The sequence below is a fragment of the Talpa europaea genome (assembly GCF_964194135.1).
Source record: "Talpa europaea genome assembly, chromosome: 4".
NCBI classification, from domain to species: Eukaryota; Metazoa; Chordata; class Mammalia; order Eulipotyphla; family Talpidae; genus Talpa; species Talpa europaea.
In genome coordinates this window covers 144,232,432-144,255,452 of record NC_140070.1, presented here as the reverse complement: position 1 = coordinate 144,255,452, position 23,021 = coordinate 144,232,432, and the positions used below count along the sequence as shown (strand labels likewise).

Genomic DNA, 23,021 nt, shown 5'->3' with positions numbered 1-23,021 from the left:
GAGGCGCGGCTCGGCGCCCCCGAGACCCGCGGGAGCCAGGCGCCGCGCGCCGCGCGCCGGGGGCGGGGCGGGCGGCGCGGGGCGGCCCCGCGGAGGGACTACTTTGCGCGCCGCGGCGGCACTACTTCCGCGGAGGCGGCGCGCGGCGGGCGCGGCATGGCGGCGGCGGCGGCGGCGCGCCGGAGCTAGAGGGACGCCGGCCCGCTCAGGCCTCGGCGCGGCCTACACGCCTCGCTCCCGCTCCCGCCCGCGCCGCCATGGCGGAGCCCTCGCCCGCCCGGCGCCCGGTGCCGCTCATCGAGTCCGGTAAGGCGCGCCCCGCGGCCCGCGGCGCCCCCCGCCCGCCCCCGCCCGCGCCCCCCGCGCTGACCGCCCCTCTCCCCGCAGAGCTCTACTTCCTCATCGCCCGCTACCTCTCGGCCGGCCCGTGCCGCAGAGCCGCGCAGGTGAGTGCGGGCGGCCCCGGGGCGGGGGGGGGCCGCGCCGCCCGCGCTAACCCGCGTCTCGCCGCAGGTGCTGGTGCAGGAGCTGGAGCAGTACCAGGTGGGTCCCCGCGCGCCGCGCCCCCGCGCCCCCGCCCCGCCCGCGCCCCCCGCCGGCGCCGCCCCGGGTCCCAGCGCCGCGCCGCCCTGGTCACTCGGCGCCCCGTGTCTTGCAGCTGCTGCCGAAGAGGCTGGACTGGGAGGGCAACGAGCACAGCAGGAGCTACGAGGAATTGGTGAGACTTTTGACATCTTGTCCCCGCCCCCGCCCCCCTCTCTGGGCCGCGGGGCGAGGGGCGCGAGCCCAGGCGGGGGCCGCCCCCGGCGCGTTCGGTTTTGTTGGGGGGCCGCGGGGGGCGGGGGGCGGGCAGGCGCGGCGCGGGCGGGGACGGGGGCGGGGCGGGCCGCCAGGTGCGCCGCCCGGCGGGGGCGCGTGCGCGTGCGCGGCGGGGCGCGCGGCCACTCGCCAGCCGCCGCCCGCCGCGCCCGCCCCCCGGCCCCCCGCCGCCCCGCCCCGCGGGCAGCCCGGCCTCCGATTGGCCCGCCCCGCCGCCCCGTGGGCAGCCCGGCCTCCGATTGGCCCGACTCGCCGCCCCGCCCGCGGGCTGCCCGGCCTCCGATTGGCCCGACCCGCCGCCCCGCCTCCCGCCCCGCCGGCAGCCCGGCCTCCGATTGGCCCGCCCCGCCCCCGGCACTTGTTCCCGGGAGGAATGGCGCCGCGGGTCTCCCGGGGGTGCGGGCGCGTTCCTGCCGGGCGTTTTTCTCTCCTTTTCCCGCGACTGCGGCCTCGAGAACTTCCTGCTCTGAGGAGATGCCCGCGCTCGCCGCTCGGAACGGGCGTCTGTCGGACGCCTTAGGAGCGGGCGGCCTGGCGGCTTTGACGAGGCCGCGTCCCCCCGCGGGGCCCGACGCTGCGGCCGCCCGGCCCGCTCGGCTGCTCGCGGCGCAAACCCCGGCCCCGGCCGCTCTGTCCCTGACGGAATAAAGCGCTTTCAGGAAAACAGTTTTGCGCATTTGTGTTGTCGCCAAGGGCTTTCTTCAGGGGCCAGGCCGCGGTCGCCCCCGGGGTGAGGAGGCGGCTCCGGCCCGCCCGGGAGCGCCCGGGACGGGAGCAGACGCCGGCGGCGGGCGGTCGAGGCCGACAGGTCGTTGGTGGTTTTCCTGGAACGGGCGTTGGCGCTCACGGGGGGGAGAAGACGCGGGGCTCCGCTTCCCGGCGCTGCCTTGAGCTTTGCTGGGGGCCGCGCGCTGCCCTGGCCCGGCGCCGGCAACACCCGGAGGGTCGCCGCGAGTCTGGGTCCCGGGCTCTGATGCGGCAGGCTTAGTCTTCGTTGGGAAGCAAGCGCGACGGAGTGAATGTTCTCAGGACAGTGAGTTCTGAAGCTTCTGCGTTGACGCTGGTTTTCTGGAGTGGAAGCTGCGTTTCAAGTCCGGGGAGAACTGCTTTCCCGTCCTCCTCCCGCTGGCGGCAGCGCGCCGGGTCCGCGGTGAGGGGAGGTCGCTGACGCGGCGGTGCCCTCAGGCCGTGAGGGAAAATGGCTTAAAACTTAAAACAAGTGTAATTCTGCGCAACTCCTGCAGAACTTCCAAAAATAGATGTACATGTTTTTTGCTTCCTGCTATAAAACTGTCGTAAGACCGTATTTAAAATTCTGCTTCAGATCATCCAGAACCTCTGCCTGTGATGTGGCCGTGACACGTGTGGTCTTGCCCGGCCGGTTTCCTTGGTCTGTGTGGTGGGAACCCTCCTTCCCGTCCTCCCCTGGCCTCCCCCCGGAGGGGTTGAGGATGAACTTCCTGTGTGGACAATCACTCTCTTGTCAGGGTGTCTGAGTAGCTTCCAGTTTTCCAAAATATCTTTTCAGAAATATCTCGGTAAGAAGTGCAGCTGACTCTTGAATGGCACTGGTTTACTGGCCCACTTCTGCTGGGATATTTTTCTCCTCTTGGTACTGCAAGGGACTTCATCACGCCCAGAATTGGGTTTGGGGGGAGCAGTGGACTGGGTGTCTGGTCTGAGGGGATATGAAGGCATGACTGTAGTTAAGTTTTTGGGGAGTCAAAGGTTACGTCCAATCTACGGGATTTGGATCCCCTAACTCCCGTTTTGTTCAAGGGCCAGCTGTGTTTTAAATATAAACAAATGAGTATGACATAGTGAACTGTTAGCTGTCACAAATTCATTACCAATTTGTTGTTTACCTGGTTTTTATTTGAGGTATAAACTGTCAGTGAAATTGTTAAACATAGAAAAACAGTGAACCATCCACGAGGTCCCCCCATCTAGCCTCAGTGACCATTAACTGTCTCACCTATTATCTCTCCTCTCCAGGCTGTATTGTTTTAAAACAAGTTATAGATATACACACCTTCATTTTATTAGCTAATGTGGAAAATTTTAATGTAAATAACAGACATTTCCTTCCTGGTTCTGCAGAGGACCTCTCTAAAGAATTTAAGAACCATTTCTGGGGAGGGCATTTCCTGAGGCTGTGAATCTCAGGTGGGGATGATTGGGGCCCTCATCTGGAGCGGCCTACCAGGTGCACCTACATACCAGGTTTGTTTGCACTTACTCTGCTTGGGAGTCTGTGAGCTTGATTATGTAGGATGCTCTTAAAGAGTTTAATGTTTAAAGTTCCAACTGGAAATAGGAAAGAGCTCTTTCGAAGAGATGATGGCCGAGCACCAGCCAGCACCTGGACCATCTCCGGCTTGGCTTCTGACGAGTCCTCCCTCCCTACCACGGCTTTCCTGATTCTGCTTTAAGTATTCTCTTTTGAAGTATGCTGGGCGAGTTTGTGTTGCAAGCGTGGGGACTAGTATAACGAGCATCAGCGAGGGCAGTGCTCGCTGTTCTCTCAGGCTGTGAGTGTGTGGGGCTGGGTTCTTATTGGTTTCTCATGGTTTCTGGTCTCTGTTGCGGCTTTGGTTGCATCCAGGTCATCACTGGCTTTGCATATTTTAAGGGTGGGAACAAGACTTTCCCTCCCAATAGAGTTTGGGCTTTGGGTGCTGGTAAGTTTTGTACTTTATAGCTGAGATGCCAGCTGTGAGGTCTCGCTCTACTATCTAGTTCAGCTCCCAGAGTTTTGGGTTGTTGAAGAGTTATTGTTTTTCTCCATTCTGGGGTTGCTCTGCTGTGCAGTGCACTGGTTCCCCCAGAGGTGCCCTGCCTACAGGGTGGGGTCTCGTGTAGCAGCGCGGGGTGGGGAGAATTGGCATGGATGCAGGCCCACTCTCAGGCGCCGAATCAGTCTGGCTAGCCCTGTGGCAACTGTCAAATTTAAAAGATTGGCATAGTTTTCCTACCTTGTGCCGTTTTTCCTGCCTCTGCTGGAGGGGAAAACAGCTTCCGGTCTCTTGCTTGCTCACACAAAGCCTCAGCAGTTTCTGGGGTAGAGTTAACTTAGATGTCGCCTCAGTTCTCCATGGGCTTAAAAATTATTTTTAAGCTAACCCAGCTTGTTCTCATTGTTAAGGTGGGGCCAGTAGTGTCTCATTACTTTGTTGTTGAAGTGATTACTTTCACCTTTCAAAAGTTAGTTGGGACCTATAGCTCTGGTTATCTGTAAGTACCTGTAATTATGCTTCCTGGTCCATGGTAAGCACTCATTATGGAAATAATGTTTAGCGCTCAGTATACTTTCTTGCTGAGAACCTATCATTGACTTCAGTTATTAACTGATGTTGCTTTATCTTAAAATCTCTCAAGATGTGTTCTGCTTCATTTGTAAGTCAGGGTGATGATAAGTGGGAATTTATACAGCCTTAAAAAATTTATTTAACTAGGAATATATAAAAGAAAACTTTCTGTGATTATTTACTGTCTTTTTTTTTTTTTTAAAGATTCATTTTTATTTATTTATACAAGCACTGGGCACAGTCAGAAGCGCGGGAGGGTGAGAGAATTCACCAGAGCCAGAGCGGGGAGCAGAGCAGGCAGAAGGACTGAAGTACACTGCTGAGGGGAGCAGCGGGCGGCAGGAGAGGTCTGCGCGCCATGTGGGACCCTCCACCTCCGGTGGCCGGGGAGCAGCCGGGGATCGAACCTGCGCTGCAGAGGCCGCGGGCAGCTTTGCAACCCAGCGCTCAACCGCTGCGCCACCGGGGAGGCCCCTGTTTACTGTCTTTTTAAGATGATTTTTTTTTTTTTATAGAGGCATGTTTTATTTATTTATTTGTTTGTTTGTTTTGTTTATACATGCACTGGGTACAGTCAGAAGCGCGGGAGGGTGAGAGGAGTCACCAGAGCCAGAGCGGGGAGCAGAGCAGGCAGAAGGACCGAAGGACACTGCTGAGGGGAGCAGCGGGCGGCAGGAGAGGTCTGCGCGCCATGTGGGACCCTCCTCCAGTGGCCGGGGAGCAACCGGGGATCGAACCCGCGCTGCAGAGGCCGCGGGCAGCTTCGTAACCCAGCGCTCAACCGCTGCGCCACCGGGGAGGCCCTGTTTACTGTCTTTTTAATGACTAGACAACTGTCCTAATTTTAAATATAGCATATATTTGTGTGGTATATTTAGAAAAAACATAATCAAAAATAAAGTAGAAAAACAACTAAAACCAAGTGTTTACTTTTTTATACATGTACTAACAAAGGTAGGGGTTTTATTAAAAATCTGTATTGTGATTTCCCTTTTTCTGGACAGTTTAATCATTTGCTTGTTGGACCTTTGGTTTCCAGTTTTTAAAAATATATTAGTGATCCTATTAACATCAAAATTAGGTTTATGTATATGTATATATTTTTTGGAACTGTCATTTGTAATTTCTAGAAACTTTAGGAAAATGGTGTATGTGTTTTTTAATGTTAATTGTAAATTAGCTCCTAAGCCTTATCAGTTTATATTGTTTACTAGTGTACATGAGAGTTGGCAGATTTCTTTTTTTTTTTTTAAAGATTTATTTTATTTATGCATGCAAGAGCTGGGGTGCAGGCCAGAGATGCAGGGGGTGGGGGAGGATTCACCAGAGGCAGAGTGGGGAGTAGAACAGGCGGATCCACTGAAACACACCGCTGAGGGGAGCAGCAAGGAGACAGGAGAGGTCTGCTGGCCATGTGGGTCAGCTCCCTGGCTGGGGATAGCTTCATAGTGCTGTATCTTAACCCCTTGCACCAGCAGGAAGGCCCCAGACTTTTTACCAGGTAACCTTTTTAATTTTGCCAATCTGATGGGTAAAAAAGCGTCAGTAAAGTTTGTCAGTGTTGCTCAAAAGAGCTTTACTCTATATTGTCATTTAATTCTCTCAGCAACCCTCATACCTTGTATGTGTCATGATTTCCCTTTGAAATGAAACTGGAGGAGACCACTTGGATGGTGTCCTGTTGTCAGCTGTGCATGTGGAGGGCAAACCCACTGTGTTTGCAAATTGACTGGCAGACCTTCGTGGTCAAAGTTCTGGGGATGTCAGTGTGGATGAGGTGACAGGCTTTTGCTTTTGTTTACACCCTGGCAGGCAATTACAAAATACAAATTCAGAGAGGGATGAGAGGGCGAGGAGGGAGGTATAGGAACTTTTGTGGTTGGTGAGGGAAAGCTTTTCTTCACCAGCCACATTTGACTTGAAGGATGAAGCGGGGCTGCCATGTAAAGATCTGAAAAAGGCAGTTCCTTAGGCTTTGAAAATCTGCACAACCTCTGCCTCTGCACATGCCTTCTGCTCAGGAAGAATAGTTATCTTTTCTGAATTTCATATCTCTACCTGCTATTCTGCTGCTGAGTGTTTTGTAAGAATTCTCCAGGTATTTAGGTTACTCAGACCTTTTCATCAATCACATGATCTGAATTCTTTTTCCAGTTGGCAGGTTGCTTTTTAGTTTTGTTTGGAGGTTTTTTTTTTTTTTTTTTTTTATTAAAGATTTATTTTTATACAAGAGCTGGGGTACAGTCCTGAGGCGCGGGAGGGTGAGAGGATTCACCAGAGACAGAGCGGGGAGCAGAAAAGGAAGACTTACTGAAATGTATTGCTAAGGGGAGCAGCGGGTGAGACAGGAGAGGTCTGCTGCGCCATGTGGGAATCTCCCTGGCTGGCCAGGAATTGAACCTGCGCTGCAGAGGGTGCAGACAGCTTCCCAGCACTGCTCTCAATCCACTGCCCCACTGGGGAGGCCCCCTGGAGGTTTTGTTTTTACAAAGGCTTACCGTTTTTAAATTTTGTTGCATCCATTAGTTATTTTGCCTTGAGGATTGTCATGAAAGCCTTTACTACGTATTCCAAGATAATAAAAGTCATCTATATTATTTGTAGTTCATTTATAATTTCTCTATAATAACTTTAGTTTGTATTTTTTTTTCAGCTATAGTTGGAATGAGACATGGAACTAGCCTTTTTCAGATTGTCAGTTGGTTCATAAGTATTGAGTCATCTTTCTTTCTCCCTAGAGAAGGCTGTCATTGTTTGCTCAGTTCTTACTAACTTTCTATTTCTGTAACAATCAACTATTTTAATGATTGAACTTTAGTGTTTTATTACTTAACGTGTTTTATCAGATTCCCTTTGCTCAACGTTTTAGTTCATAACTCATTAAATATGCAGTCTTATATTTTAAGCTCTTTTTTTTTTTTTTAATAGAGGCATGCTTTATTTATTTATTTTGTTTGTTTGTTTTGTTTATACAAGCACTGGGTACAGTCAGAAGCGTGGGAGGGTGAGAGAATTCACCAGAGCCAGAGCGGGGAGCAGAGCAGGCAGAAGGACCGAAGGACACTGCTGAGGGGAGCAGCGGGCGGCAGGAGGGGTCTGCGCGCCATGTGGGACCCTCCTCCGGAGGCCGGGGAGCAGCCGGGGATCGAACCGGTACTGCAGAGGTTGCGGGCAGCTTCGCAACCGAGTGCTCAACCGCTGCGCCACCGGGGAGGCCCTGTTTTAAGCTCTTAAGGAATCAAGAATTCCTTGTGAAGCTATGGGTGTTTCTGCCTCTCTAGTCCCCATTAATTTGGGAAATGATAGTTTGCTTTTCTGATTTAATTACGAATTCTGACATTTTAGGACTCAGTGGCTGAACCTAGAAAATCCACATCAAGTATAGAACTTTTATGTGACTTCTGTAATCTTAAGATGCTCATATTTTTTTTACCCAGTGTTATTTTTTTAAAATTTTATTTATTTTTGCATAGAAGAACTGGGGTGTAGGCCAGAGGTGCAGGGGTGTGAGAGAATTCACCAGAGACAGAGTGGAGAACAGAACAGGTAGATTTACTGAAATACATTGTTAAGGGGAGGAGCCATGGAGACAGGAGAGGTCTGCTGTGCCATATGTGGGTCAGCTCCCTGGCCAGGGATGGAGCTCAGGCCTTGGATCAAACTCAGGCCATGGAAGTGATAGCATTGAGACTTAACCCCTAGGCCACCAAGGAGGCCCAAGATCCTAACATTTCTTTTTTTTTTAAAAAAGATTTATTTATTTATTTATACAAGCACTGGGTACAGTCAGAAGCGCAGGAGGGTGAGAGAATTCACCAGAGCCAGAGCGGGGAGCAGAGCAGGCAGAAGGACCGAAGGACACTGCTGAGGGGAGCAGCGGGCGGCAAGAGAAGTCTGCGCGCCATGTGGGACACTCGCCAGTGGCCGGGGATCGAACCGGCGCTGCAGAGGCTGCGGGCAGCTTCGCAGCCCATCGCTCAACCGCTGCACCACCAGGGGAGGCCCGATCCTAACATTTCTTTTTATTTATTTATTTATTTGATTAATTTATTTTTTTAAATAGAAGCATGTTTTTATTTATTTGCTTGTTTGTTTTGTTTATACAAGCACTGGGTACAGTCAGAAGCGCGGGAGGGTGAGAGAATTCACCAGAGCCAGAGCGGGGAACAGAGCAGGCAGAAGGACCGAAGGACACTGCTGAGGGGAGCAGCGGGCGGCAGGAGAGGTCTGCGCGCCGTGTGGGACCCTCACCGGTGGCCGGGGACAGCTGGGGATTGAACTGGCGCCGCAGAGGCTGCGGGCAGCTTAGCAACCCAGCACTCAACCGCTGCGCCACCAGGGAGGCCCGTGATCCTAACATTTCTTAAAGAATAGTTTGGGGGCCTCCCCGGTGGTGCAGTGGTTGAGCGCTGGGTTGCAAAGCTGCCTGCGGCCTCTGCGGCGCCGGTTTGATCCCCGGCTGCTCCCGGCCACCAGAGGAGGGTCCCACATGGCGCGAAGATCTCTCCTGCCGCCCGCTGCTCCCCTCAGCAGTGTCCTTCGGTCCTTCTGCCTGCTCTGCTCCCCGCTCTGGCTCTGGCGAATTCTCTCACCCTCCCGCGCTTCTGACTGTGCCCAGTGCATGTATAAACAAAAAAAAACCAAACAAAAAAAAAAAAGAAAAGGAAGAAAGAAAAACATGCCTCTATATTAGAAAAAAAAAAAAAAAAGAATAGTTTGGATTGTTTTGAGTTTTGTGAACTTATTTTAAAGATGTAACTGAAATGAAGTAGATTTTATTTCTTGTATGTTCTAGAGTATGACACAGATCTCTTTTTTTTTTTTTAAATAGAGGCATGCTTTTATTTATTTGTTTGTTTTGTTTATACATGCACTGGGTACAGTCAGAAGCACGGGAGGGTGGGAGAATTCACCAGAGCCAGAGCGGGGAGCAGAGCAGGCAGAAGGACCGAAGGACACTGCTGAGGGGAGCAGCGGGCGGCAGGAAAGGTCTGCGCGCCATGTGGGACCCTCCTCCGGTGGCCGGGGAGCAGCCGGGGATCGAACCGGCGCTGCAGAGGCCGCGGGCAGCTTCGCAACCCAGCACTCAACCGCTGCGCCACCGGGGAGGCCCGACACAGATCTCTTGATGAAATAACTTAGTGTGATTATGAGGTATTTTACATATGGTTGAAATTGTTAACTGAGTATTTTACGGTTCCATGGCTTGTGTAGGTTTGCTTAAAATTCCTGCATTTCTTAGTGTGCTTGCCTCTTCTGTTTTAATACATCTATGAAACAATACTTCTTTAAAAATGAAGTTTGGCTTTTGGGAACTGTTTCTCTCTTCATTAAGTTCCACATAGGATCCAGAGTTTGAGTTTGCTTAGGTTTTATTTTGATCATATTCTGATCAGTTACTTTGCTTTGGTGCTAAACTCTGTCTCAAAGCCATCCCCCCTGCCCTTCCCCCCCACACACACACATGTCAGCTGGCTCAAGCCCCTGAGAATTTTGCATTTTGTACTTTATTCCTTTTGGATGCTCTGATGTTAGGTCTAGAAAACAACAGAAGTACCAATTAAGAGTAATCAGAATTCTTTAAGATTTTTCTTACAAATCATTTGAAATGTGGAAAAATTTTCAGTCTAGGAATAGAGCGCATTATTTTGCTATGGAAGAAAGGCAATATTAATAGATTACATAGAAGTGCTAATGAGGATATCCCGATTTTGTATTGAAGTCGTGGTTAATAGCATTTTCCAGGTAAACCTCACTTTGGTGGGCTAGTTGGGTGACTTTGCTTCAGTTATTTTTTTTTTTTTTTTTAAAGGTGACCAGAGCGCCTCACCCTTTTTTTTTTTTTTTTAAATAGAGGCATGTTTATTTATTTATTTATTTATTTGTTTGTTTTGTTTATACATGCACTGGGTACAGTCAGAAGCACGGGAGGGTGAGAGAATTCACCAGAGCCAGAGCGGGGAGCAGAGCAGGCAGAAGGACCAAAGGACACTGCTGAGGGGAGCAGCGGGCGGCAGGAGAGGTCTGCGCGCCATGTGGGACCCTCCTCCGGTGGCCGGGGAGCAGCCGGGGATCGAACCGGCGCCGCAGAGGCCGCGGGCAGCTTCGCAACCCAGCGCTCAACCGCTGCGCCAACCGGGGAGGCCCTGCTTCAGTTATTTAGATGGGTGGGTGTGGTATGATTTGTGTGATGGTAAGGTGTGTGAAAGTGTACTGTGGAGTGATTCTTTGCTTAGAAGCTGTGGCTTAAATAATGATGTCTTAGAAGTCTGTGGATGGAATTTATGCAGTGATTTAATGGTGTCTTTTTTTTTTTTAAGATTTATTTATTTATACAAGAACTGGGGTACAGGCCAGCGGCATGGCCAGAGGCATGGGAAGGTGAGAGAATTCACCAGAGACGGAATGGGGAACAGAACAGGCAGACAGACCGGAAACACTGCTGAAGGGAGCAGCGGGGAGACAGGCGAGGTCTGCGGCGCCATGTGGGCCTCTCCCTGGCCGGCTGGGAATCGAACCTGTGCTGCAGAGGCTGCGGACAGCTTCACAGCACTGCACTCCACCCGCTGTGCCACCAGGGGAGGCCCATGATGGGCCTTTCACCTTCAACTTTAGGTTTGTGTTCGCAAGACCGCTCCTGCAGCTCTGTGCCATTTCTTGAAATGCTGTCAGGGGAGGTTCTGTCTTCCAGTGTCAGCTTCTTTTCTAGAGAGACATTTTCTAGGAACATTCCTTTGCCCCAGTAGCGCTTTTCTCAGTTTCTTTGACTGAAATGAGATTACTTGGTCCCCTACGTATGGAAGAGTCTACAAAGTGAGATTCTGCCCAAGTGGGGGTGAACACTTGCTGTCTGCCCTATGATGCTAAAATGGGTTAACTGTCCCAAATTAAAAGAAATTTAAATGCTTTTAAATGAAGGCTCTTTTGCTATCACTAGAACATTTCTCTGCGTAGGTTCTTTTGTGTATAAACTGAGTTTAAGTTCTTTTCCCCTCTTATTTCTGTGGGAATATTTGTCCTGCCATTGACTACTGAACTTTCACTTATTTACATAGATTACAAATGAATCCAATAAGATCCAACTCATCAGAAGTCGAGGAGAATTACTTATGCAAGGAAGAAACAGATTTAATTTAGTATAAAAAATGTCATTTTTTCTGTTTTGTTGTACTGTGGGAGCTGATGTTGACATAGTGGTTTACTTATATCTGTTGCTTCAAGGTTTCTGGATAGTTTAAAATGAAAGGTGAAGGTCAGATAGGTACATATTACAGGTATTAAATACTTCTGGAGCCTGATTACATTACAGTTTCTCATACTGTACAGTAAAAGCTACTTTGTCTTATAACTTTGAATCAGTCAAGTTAGCTGGACCTGCCTCCGCTTTCTGGACTGCTGCCCTGGACTGGGAGACTTGTGCTCCCAGTGGCGTTTGGCAGGAGTGATAGGGTTGAGCCTCGGGTTGTGGCTGATAACCTCTGAGACTGCATATGGCAACAAAGAACAAGAAGGTAGGGAGATTCACTGTTGGCCAGTGGGGTGGACTTAGTTCTAGCTGACGCCTGAGGACCTTGTCCAGCTGGCTTACTCATTGACGCCGCTGAGGTAGAGACTGATAGTGACACCCATGTCTAGGACTTGGAAGGTGTTGAAGAAACATTATTGTATTGATAGTCATTAAACTTTTTTATTAATCTTCCTTTTTCTTGAATTGGGTTAACTGTTTTAATTTTAAATTGAGATAGAGTTGACATTTAACAGTTTCAGTGTACAATATGAAGATTTGTTGTTTGTATGTCTTGTGAAGTGATCACCCTAGTAAGTCCAGTTAACACGTATCTCCATGCAGTTGCAATTTTTTTATGCTATTATGCTTTTAAATTATGCTTGCTTGTTATATTTTCATAAGTTGGTTTTAATGTGCTGTTTTATTAATTACAAACTTTCTTTTCATTACTTTTTAATTTATTTTAAAAATTAAATTATTCTTGAGGTCACATTGTTTTACAATATTGTGTATGTTTTAGGGGTACAGCTTCAGACCTCTTCACATGTTTAGCTATCACACTGTGCCCACGACCAAAGCCCCAGTAATCCTTCTGCCATGTGCCAATGGGCCCCTTTTACGCCCTTCCCCTGGGAACCTCAATTCTGCAGTCCTGTCTCTAGGGCTTGTTTTCTTTGGTTTCTTTCTATTACACCTGTACGTAAAATTATCTGTGTATATTGTCTGGTATTTGCCTTTCTCCTTCTGGCTTCATTTTGCTTAACATCATTCCTTCCAGTTCCATCTGTGTTGTTGGCCAATGGCAGGATTTCATCTTTTTTAATAGATGAGCAGTAGTCCACTGTGTATCTGCAACCACATTTTTTTTTTTTTTAAGATTTATTTTATTTATTTTTGCATACAAGAGCTGGGGTGCATGCCAGAAGTGTGGGGTGGTGGTGGTGGTAAAAAGATTCACCAGAGACAGAGTGGGGAGCAGAACAGGCAGATCTACTGAAATCCACTGCTGAGGGGCGCAGTGGGGAGACAGGAGAGATCTACTCCGCCATGTGGGTAGCTCCCTGGCTGGGGATTGAGCTCAGTCCTTCGAGGTGGGCCTTTGTAGTGATAGTACTAGGACGTAACCCCTAGGCCACCAGGGAGGCCTGTTATCTGGAGATTTTAATTTGTATTTTGTCAGTTACCAGTGATGAACATCTTCTTCTGTGTTTATTTGCCATCGTATATCTTCTTCTGGTGAAGTGTGTATTCAAATCTTCTGCCTAATTAAATTAGTTTTTTTAATTGAGTATTGAGTTTAACTTTTCACATCTTCTTAATACAAGTCTGAAGACCTTTATCAGATACATGGTTTTGCAAATACTTTCTTTCAGTATGTGGGTTGTCTTTTCATTCCCCAAGTAGTGACATTTCTTAGTTTTGATGAAATACGATTTATTGATTTGTTCTTTTGTGGATTGTGTTTTTTGGTATCATTGGAAATCTTTGCCTGTCGGTCATAAAAGTTTTCTTCAGTGTTTTATTTATTTTTTAATTTTTTAAAAGATTTGTGCATACAGAACTGGGGTACAGGCCAGAGGGGTGTGTGTGTGTGGGGTGAGAGATTCACCAGAGACAGAGTGGGGAGCAGAACAGGCAGAATGACTGAAATCCACTGCTGAGGGGAGCAGCGGGCGAGTCAGGAGAGGTCTGCTGCGCCATGTGGGTAGCTCCCTGGCCGGGGATTGAACTTGTGCTGTGTGGCTGCAGATAGCTTAATAGGTTGCGTTTTAATCCCTTGTGCCACCAGGGAGGCCTTTCTTTGGTGTTCTATAAGTCTTATAGTTTTATGTTATACATTTAGATGTGTGATCTATCGTGAGATAATTTTTGTTTATGGTGCAATGTATGGATCAAAGTTAAATTCTTTTTTTGAGGAACTGGATAGCCAGTTGTTAGCACTAGTTGTTGAGAAGGTTATCTTTTCTCCTTTGAATGGCTGGCACCTTTGTCAGAAATCATTTGTCCTTAACTGACTTGTGAATTCTTGTTCCATTAATCACTTTTGTCTCATGCCAGTACAATGCTGTTTTTTATTTTTAAAGATTTATTTGATTGATGCATTGATTTATACATACATACATACAAGCACTGGGTACAGTCAGAAGCGCGGGAGGGTGAGAGAGTTCACCAGAGCCAGAGCGGAGAGCAGAGCAGGCAGAAGGACCGAAATACACTGCTGAGGGGAGCAGCGGGTGGCAGGAGAGGTCTGCCGCCATGTGGGACCATCCTCTGGTGGCTGGGGAGCAGCCGGGGATCGAACTGGCAATGCAGAGGCTGCGGGCAGGGAGGCCCCAACTGTTGTAGTTTTATAAAAATTTTGAAATGAGGTATGGTTAACCTTGCAGCTTAGTTCTTTATAAATGCTGCTTTGTTCTTGTATAGAATTTTAGAATAAGATTATCACTTTCTGTTAAAACATGCTGGGGTTGGGTTTGGGTTACTGTGAATCTATAGGCCAGTTTACCATTTATTTAGGTCTTTCGTTTCTCTTAATGTGGTTTGCAGTTTTCATTGTACCTGGTTTTCACTTGTTGGTCAGACATCCAGAGTATTTAATATTTTTTTATACTGATGTAAACAATATGGTTTTTAAAACTTTCTCTCCAACTAGGTCTTGTCCAATAAGCATGTGGCTCCTGATCACCTGTTGCAAATCTGTCAGCGCATCGGCCCCATGCTGGACAAAGAAATCCCACCCAGCATTTCAAGAGTCACATCTTTACTTGGTGCAGGAAGACAGTCTTTGCTACGTACAGCAAAAGGTACCTTAATTTGAAGAAGTGTTCTGCTTTGTATTACTAGCTTAATAATTATAATTGTGAAGTAATGTAAGCATTGTGGAAGAAAGGTGATATGTAACTATAACCCATGCTGTGGACTATAAAATTCTCTGCATTTAGCATAGATGTTGAATTTTATTACATAAGTGTTCAATGGGTCCTTCATTTGAAAAAACGATAAAGGTATAGATGTTAAGCTAAAAAGCTGCAATTTTGAGATGTGTTTGAAGTTTTATCAATGTGAGTTCTTAATTTTCCATTTTGTAGCTCACTTATAACTTCATTGGATGTAATTGTATGTGTCTAATAAACTCTTTAAATGCTAGAAGTATTTCACTTGGTATTTAGATTCTGAAAGCCCTTTTGTTATAAGGGGAACGTGATTTCCTAAATTTGGTAGCAGTTTGAAAATAAGCACCAAAAATGTACAATTGCATGGTTCTTTTTTTCACCAACTTAATTTTTTTTTGCAAAGTTATGTGGTAGCAAAATGTTTGGAATTGCTGTTCCTTTCTGTTAGCTTGGTATAAACCACTTAGACTCAGCATATGTATGTGATATGATCTGTGTATCAACATGGCTTGACTGCTAGTGGGCAAGAATGTTGCCTCTTCTGATCTTGAATATAAGCAGTTCCTGCCCCATGGGTATTCTTAAGAGCTGTGCTGCCTCTTAGATGCACACCCAGTAGAAAGCTTGACTGAGAAAGAACACCCCTCCCTCGCGGTTCTGTGCCAGAATGATCTGTCAGCTGTAGTTGTCGCTTGGCACTCTGTGCCGCACCACTGTGGCTCCCGTCAGGAGCCTGTTCCTGCTCCTCCATCTTCTATGTCCCTACTCACCTTGTAATTACTCTATTTTAGGTTGTTACATAGTAGTTGCCTGGGTAGCCTGTTTTCCTGTTTTCTTGCTTGTGTCAAGCTCAATGTCGTTTTGTGACGAGCACTGCTTTAGAGCTGGCAGACCTTAGAAGACCCGCGCTGCCCTCCGGCAGGCCTCGCTCTCTGCTCTGTACTAGTGCCGTGGAGGACGCCTGGCCGCTGCATTGATCACGGTCGTGGAAATGGGCCTGTTCCTGTAACACGTGTGATGCCTGTTAGCTTGGGGCACCCGAGGCTCAGAAGAGGTTTAGTAGGACCCCTCCTTCCCTTCCTCTTTGAGTTCTGAAGAAGCTCCTTTCTTGCACAGGATGACCTGTGTTCCACTGCTGTCTCCTAGGAGAGGGGGCAGACTTTTTTTTCTTAGTATATTTGCTGGCAGGTCAAAGAGGAATGGAACTTTAGAATTAGTGTTCAGACTCACAGATCCTACGTAGTGCTCTTGTGTAAAGGATTAACTGTGATCCTAAAACAAGTGGGAAGCCATTTGTTTTTAATTTGTCAGTATTTCCTAAGGAGATTAAAGTCATGGTAATAATGGCCAAAATGAATTTTAAAACTCAGTAACATTTGAACAAGTTAATTAAGTCAAGAATTTTCATATGAGTTACAAAAATTTCCATTTTTGGAAAGTGGGACCACTTGTGATCGAGACTACGTGGCATTAATCTTGTATATTTCTGCATTGGGGATAAAACTTATTTGGCATCAAATGGGACTTGAAGGCCAAGGATCTGCTTGTGTGGCCTACCCTTCTGATCAGTTGCAGGGGAACTCCTAAGGGTCCCTGGAACCTTTGAGCCTCAGTTACCTCATTTGTAAGTTGGCGATGACACCTACCTCACAGGGTTGTTGTGAGGATGCAATGAGATGCTGTATGTGGAAAGCACTTTGTAACTTGTAAAGTGCCACACAAATGTTAGTGTTGTTGTAACTGAGATGTCTTAATTTTTTTTTTCCTTCAGAAATAGTCTAATAAACCTCTAGGGCTTTTCTGTTAAAGTATATTAGTTGGTAAAAACTTTGAATAAACAGTTTATTGCAATATACGTAAGTATTCTATAAAATCTTTCTTGGGGTTAACTTTCAAGATTTTATGTGTATCTAAAATTCATTTTAAAGACTGCAGGCACACAGTTTGGAAGGGCTCTGCCTTTGCTGCTCTTCACAGAGGAAGACCTCCTGAAATGCCCGTGAATTATGGTTCCCCACCAAATCTTGGTAAGTGAGGTTGGCCTTTCAGGTACCTGAACACCATTCTTAAACTCTTGACTGGCTTGGTAGCGGCTATATTAAAGTTTAAAAGGAAATTCTGAGAGTAGTGTTGTTTTAATAGTAACAAATTTCAGTTTTCAATTTTATTGCTTTCTAAGGTAATTACTAAATGTGATAAAAATGAAAAAGTTTATAGTAGTAAGTACAGTGGAATAGGATTAGGAACAAACTTGTATTCTTAGGATTTCTTGAACATAGATTTTGTGACCCTCTAGAAAATGTATTTGAGATTTTCTTAGCTTTTTACGTATTGACTCTCCCTTAACTGTTTTTGTTGTTTTTATTTCCTAGTGGAGATACATCGAGGAAAACAACTCACAGGGTGTTCCACTTTTAGCACAGCATTTCCAGGAACTATGTATCAGCACATAAAAATGCACAGAAGGATTCTGGGACATCTGTCTGCTGTTTACTGTGTAGCATTTGATAGGACAGGACATAGAATATTTACAGTGAGTTAATGCTTTTAAATTCAATTTGGTATCGCATGGAGCACTCTAGTGAGCATCAGAATCATTTGGGAAATCTTACAGCCTATGTAGCTTCTATGCTTCCCTTTCTCTGGGCTTTTAACTCAGTGGGTCTGAGGTCTGGGGCCCATGCACTCGGGTTTTTGTTAAGAATTTCATTGATTTAGATAGTCAAGCCTTGTGAGGTGTCTCTGAGACCTTGATTTAGAGCAGTGGTTCTTTGGCATGGTCATCGAGAATGCTTGACCACCTGCGTGCCTAATGCTTTCCCTCCAGCCTGTTGTAGACCTACACAGGTTAATCTTTAGTATGTGTATAAGTCAAAAACAAACCAACCCAGATCCCTACAGGTGGGTCATATTAACCACTGGTCCAGAGAAACGGATTGATTATAAAATGCTATTTTAGGGTTCAAATGATTTTAAAACTACATATAAACATTTGGAATTTAATTTTCTGTTTAAATGTTTTAGGGGAAGTTAGGGTGGGTGAAAAGTTTAAATTCATTTTCTGTTTGTGAGATTCAGAGTAAATAATAAAAAATTTGAGGGGTGAGTGGATGCTGGCTGGTACTCTCAATTTGAGACTGCTGTTTGATTATTTAAATGAGGACACTGTTTTTATTTTTTAGTTGCTGTGGGATTGCCATTTACTCTTGTTTCTCAGCTGTGAAATGCAGATCTGTTCTAAAGCTTACCCAACTTAGTTTGATATCAGCTAAACATTAAAACATTAATTGAAATAGGTGAACTATGAACTTTTAGTGAACTTATTATTTGGCCAAGAATTTTGGTAAAATAGTATCTATAATGTGGTCAGATTCATAGAAGTCAACACATTATATGTTGTTATGTAGGTATTATATAATTTGAAGAAACAATGTGTCATCTGACCATGACATTTGTAATTTCCAGTATATTCTACAGCCATAAAGAGAGGAGTTGTAGGTACCTAATTTGAGTGACCTGTAATGGTATTCTTTTCAATGTCATAAAAGACTTGCTACACTAGCATTTATTTTGGGGTGTATTTTTTTCTTAGGGTTCAGATGATTGTTTGGTGAAGATTTGGTCAACACATAATGGCCGCCTGCTCTCCACGCTGAGAGGTCATTCTGCAGAAATTTCAGACATGGCAGTAAACTATGAGAATACAATGATTGCTGCAGGGAGCTGTGATAAGATAATTCGAGTGTGGTGCTTGAGAACTTGTGCCCCAGTTGCTGTGCTCCAAGGCCACACAGGGTCCATTACATCTCTGCAGGTAACTAGCTTTAGTGTGCACACTTGTGGGGTGTCCATTTTTCCATTAAAGCTACTACTTCTGAGAAATAGTAAGATGCTTAGTAATTTTATGACCAATTTTGCATGTAGTAATCAAGAGAAAATGTAATCAACCATGCTTCCACCAGTCTTGAAGGGGATGTAATAACTAATGCAGTTAGGACTTCACATAAAGGCTTGATGGATGGCTGATGGCTTCCTTTAGGTTTATGGTTGAATTGAGTGTCATTTATAAACTGAGGGAATGTTAATGATTTTTGTACTTTAAAACTTAAGGATTTTGATTAGTTGATGATACTTGCAGAAATATATTTAAATTTTCTTCCACTTTTTTGTGGAATCTAATTTTTAACATAAAGTAGACAAAAATAACAAACCCTTCTGTGCTCATCAACCTAACTTGTCTTGTACCTAACACAAGTCTGGATTTCATGTGGTTTTTCTGTAAATCGTTTATCTTAAAGATCAGAATTCCTTTTTAAAAACACAGCTACAACATTTTTTTTTTTAGGATACATTTATTCATGCACACAAGAGCTGGGGTGCAGGCCAGAGGTGTGGTGGGCGAGAGGACCCGAGGAGACAGAGTGGGGAACACAACAGGCAGATCACCTGAAGTACAATGCTGAGGGGAACAGCAGGCGAGACAGGAGAGGTCTGCTGCGCCGTGTGGGTTGCTCCCTGGCTGGCGGGGGATCGAACTCGTGTTGCAGAGGCTGTGGACCGCTTCATAGTGTGGTGCTTAACCCCTTGCGCCGCCAGGGAGACCCTACAACACTGTTGATGTTCAGATTTCTAGTTCTCTCATAAGTTGCGTTTTAGTTTGCATTAGGAACCAAACAAAGCTTATACTTTATAGTTTGTTACCATAGATTAAAGAATCTTAAATTGTATCCTACTGCCCCCTAACCTTCCCCCCCCCCCCCCCCCCCCCCCCCCCCCCCGCCGCATTCCCTTGCTTCTTTTCTTTGAAGGCCTTGGGTTGTTTCTCTGTAGAGTTCCTACAGTTTGTTGCTGTTTGCATCTTTCCGGAGTGGATTTAGTATGTTTCTCTTCATGCGCATGGGAATGACTAGGAGACTTGTTTGTTAAAACACCTATTGCTAGGAGGCCCACATCAAAGATTCTGATTTTCTCTGATTTCATAAGTTGGAAGTGGGCCTGTGTTTACAACCAGTTCTCCATACTGCTGCTGCCATCCCCCAAGCACCTCCCTTTCAGAGTCACCCATCTAGGGGCTTGGTCACTTCAAGTGCAAGTTCTCCTGGTGGGCAGGGTCTCGGTAGCAGCCATTCAGTAGAGCAGGCTCCCGCTGCAGGAAGCACAGATAGAAGCTGTGGGGGGAAACATCTGCATCATCACAATGGGAGCTCAACACACTGCTCCTCCTGGTAGCTGAAAGGATGATCTTTGTCACCAAGAATAAGATTTGAACACAATAAATAATAAAATTCACCTAGATGACACATTGGGACCTTGCATGTAACATGTTTGTCATTTCTTTTGTTACAAGTGTGGGGTGTTTATTATATAAATACTGCTACATTCTGACCCTGACAAAGGTATAGTTAAGCCATAAGCTAATAGCAGAGTTAATTGGAGAATAACCCTCACTGTTGTAAATTAACAGTAGCTTCTAAATTACTCATGCATCACAGGAGAAGTCACACTAGAAATTTGAGGGTATTTTGAACTGATTAGTAATGAAAATCTCCTAGGCTGTGTACCTTGTGGGCTGTTATGCTCGGTAGCCAGCTGTGAATGTGACACCCAGTGATTCCCACCTCCTGCTCCTCACGCCCCTTAATGCTCTCTGCTGAAGAGGGGTGGACTGGGTAGCCTGTGTGATACTGGAAAGTGATGTACTGTGACTTCCACTGCTAGAGAGTAAAAGATGGAAGCTTCTCTCCTCCTCTCTTGACTCACTTGTCCCGGGAGAATCCAGCTGTCATGTTGATAGGACACTTCCTATGGAGCGAGTGTTGTCGTGGCAAGGAGGTAAAGTGTTGCCACAGCAGCCATTGTGAACCAGTTCTTCAGGAAGTGGCCTCCGTCCTCAGGTCTGTGCTGACATCTTGCCTATAACTTTATGAGACCTGAGCCAGAACTAACCCAGATAAGCAGCTCCTGAATCTTGACCTGTTGAGATTGCAAGATAATGAATTTTCATCACTGTTTTGGTAGCTTAATTTTGGGGTAGTTGTTACATAGCAATGGATGAGTAACACAGCCGAGGCTGTGCAGAAAGGGGTATTTATAGCCCTCGATGTGTAGGTTAAAAAAGTCTGAAAATCTGTGATTAAGTGAATTTGTCAGGAAATTAGAAAAATAACAGGAAACAGTAGAGGAGGTAATTTCATGATGTCATTAGATAAGTGCAGAAATTAAGGGTAGAAAAATAAGCATAATAATCAGAACAAAAACAAAGCAAAAAGTTGTTTGGGAGACTTATAGTCTGAGATTAATCAAGGAACAAAATAAGAAATGTGGCGCAGCAGTTGAGCGCTGGGTTGCGAAGCTGCCCGTGGCCTCTGCGGCGCCGGTTCGATCCCCGGCTGCTCCCCGGCCATGGGAGGAGGGTCCCACATGGCGCGCAGACCTCTCCTGCCGCCCGCTGCTCCCCTCAGCAGTGTACTTCGGTCCTTCTGCCTGCTCTGCTCCCTGCTCTGGCTCTGGTGAGTTCTCTCACCCTCCCGTGCTTCCCGCGCTTCTGACTGTACCCAGTGCTTGCATGCATGCATGCATAAATAAATAAATCTTTAAAAAAAAAAAGTTACAAATAACTGTTACCCTGGAGGTATCACTATTGGACCCTTCAGGCGTGAGGAGGGAGGATATTTTAAAAACTATACAGGAGGACCTCCCCGGTGGCGCAGCGGTTGAGCGCTGGGTTGCGAAGCTGCCTGCAGCCTCTGCAGCACCGGTTCGATCCCCGGCTGCTCCCCGGCCACGGGAGGAGGGTCCCACATGGCGCGCAGACCTCTCCTGCCGCCCGCTGCTCCCCTCAGCAGTGTGCTTAGGTCCTTCTGCCTGCTCTGCTCCCTGCTCTGGCTCTGGTGAATCCTCTCACCCTCCCGCACTTCTAACTGTACCCAGTGCTTGTATAAATAATCTTAAAAAAAAAAAAAAAAAACTATACAGGAAATTTGAAAATGTAGGTAAAGTGGGTATAAATATTCAGAAAAACACCAAGACTTGATTAAAAAAAAAGCTTGAATAAAACTGTAACTATGATATCTGTGGTATCTGTAGTTAAATTCATTTTCCAGCTATCAGTGTTTCTGTTGAAAATGTTAACCTGAATCTCATGACTAAGCAAGCAGGCAAAACCAAATTAATAAACAGTATGTGGAATAAATTTCCTGTCTCCTTCCAAGGTTTAGTTTCAAGATGGCAAAAACGAAGAATGCTTTGTAAGAGAACTGAGAAAAATGTGACAACTCTAAATGCAGTTTGAGCTTTGAGTCCTGGCTTTGGAGAGAAAAAGCCTATAAAGGATATTTGAGAAATTGGGGCCATTTCATTGTGAATTGTGTGTCCCCAGAGGTGCCGCTCAGGTGCCACTTGCTCGTGTGCTGGTCAGCGGTGCAGCTGTGTGGAGCATCTGCTTAGGAGGCACAGGGTGTGTGTATGGGGCTGAGGTGTCATTCTGTCTGCACCTTAGAGGGTTTGTGTCCGAATCAAGAGCAAGTATTGGAGAATACTAACACTGGTGAACCTCAGTTACCTGGTACATGAGCGCTCATTTATTCTAACTTTATGCAGATTTGAGATAGTGCTAAATTGAATGGGGAAAATGAGCCCTGCATTATCAAAGCTACTGTTCAACATTAGCAAATACTACCAGGCAAGAAAGAACAAAGGTATATAAATATTGGAAAAGGAGAGATAAAATGCTAATTTTCACATAGTTTGGTTGCTTCCTAAAAGCCAAGAGAATTGGTTGAAAATAACTCGACAAGTTTGTGCTGTCTTGCATGGGGCCACAGTGGGGGTCATGGCCACGCAGCATTGTGAATGCACTACATGCCACTGAGTTCCTTTTTCAAATGATTCAAATGGTGAGTTTTATGTTGTGTGACTACTGTGTGTGTGTGACAGTGAGAGCTCTGTCTCTAATGCATATGTGAGCACACAGGAAAGTTGCATTTTAACAGCTGCTGGGATGATAGCTGAGTACCCTTGGGTAGCGTGTCCTTTAATAGCAGAGTTGGGAATAGGCCTCCATGAGCGACTCTCTCACATCCCAGAACCTGTTGTGAAAGTAGAAGTCACTAAACTCCCAGGCATTGTTAAAATACTGGTCACTCAAAATGTGTAGACTTCCTTTTCAAAAAAAATTTATTTTTAATTGAGGTAATATTTGGTTATGCTCATCAGTTACCACCGTGGTGCACTCACCACCTGCTCACCCACATCCCACCACCACTGTCCACGGTGCTTCCTCCGCCCTCCCTGCCTTGGTGCTTCCGTTCTGTAGTCAGCTGTCAAAGGTTAGTTTTTAAGCAAGTCTTTATCTGAGTCTTTTATTTTTAAAGATTTATGCATATAAGAGCTGGGGTATAGGTCAGAGGTATGGGGGCTGAGAGGACTCACCAGAGACAGAGTGGGGAGCTGAACAGGCGGATCTACTGAAATCCACTGCTGAGGGGAGCAGTG

General features: G+C 46.4%; 1 protein-coding gene across 1 annotated transcript in view; it reads left to right on the top strand.

Moving 5' to 3' along the window:
* Positions 1 to 242: 242 nt before the first annotated feature.
* The window catches only part of BRWD1 (bromodomain and WD repeat domain containing 1), a gene marked incomplete at its 3' end in the record, with an annotated part of 88,056 nt that continues 65,277 nt past the window's right edge, over positions 243 to 23,021 (top strand). The window contains exons 1-8 of the mRNA XM_084232402.1: positions 243 to 306; positions 388 to 446; positions 514 to 543; positions 659 to 718; positions 14,288 to 14,438; positions 16,457 to 16,555; positions 16,901 to 17,061; positions 18,121 to 18,342. Coding sequence (XP_084088528.1) covers positions 258 to 306; positions 388 to 446; positions 514 to 543; positions 659 to 718; positions 14,288 to 14,438; positions 16,457 to 16,555; positions 16,901 to 17,061; positions 18,121 to 18,342 — 831 coding nt within the window. The 5' untranslated portion in view covers positions 243 to 257. The remainder of the gene's footprint in view (positions 307 to 387; positions 447 to 513; positions 544 to 658; positions 719 to 14,287; positions 14,439 to 16,456; positions 16,556 to 16,900; positions 17,062 to 18,120; positions 18,343 to 23,021) is intronic.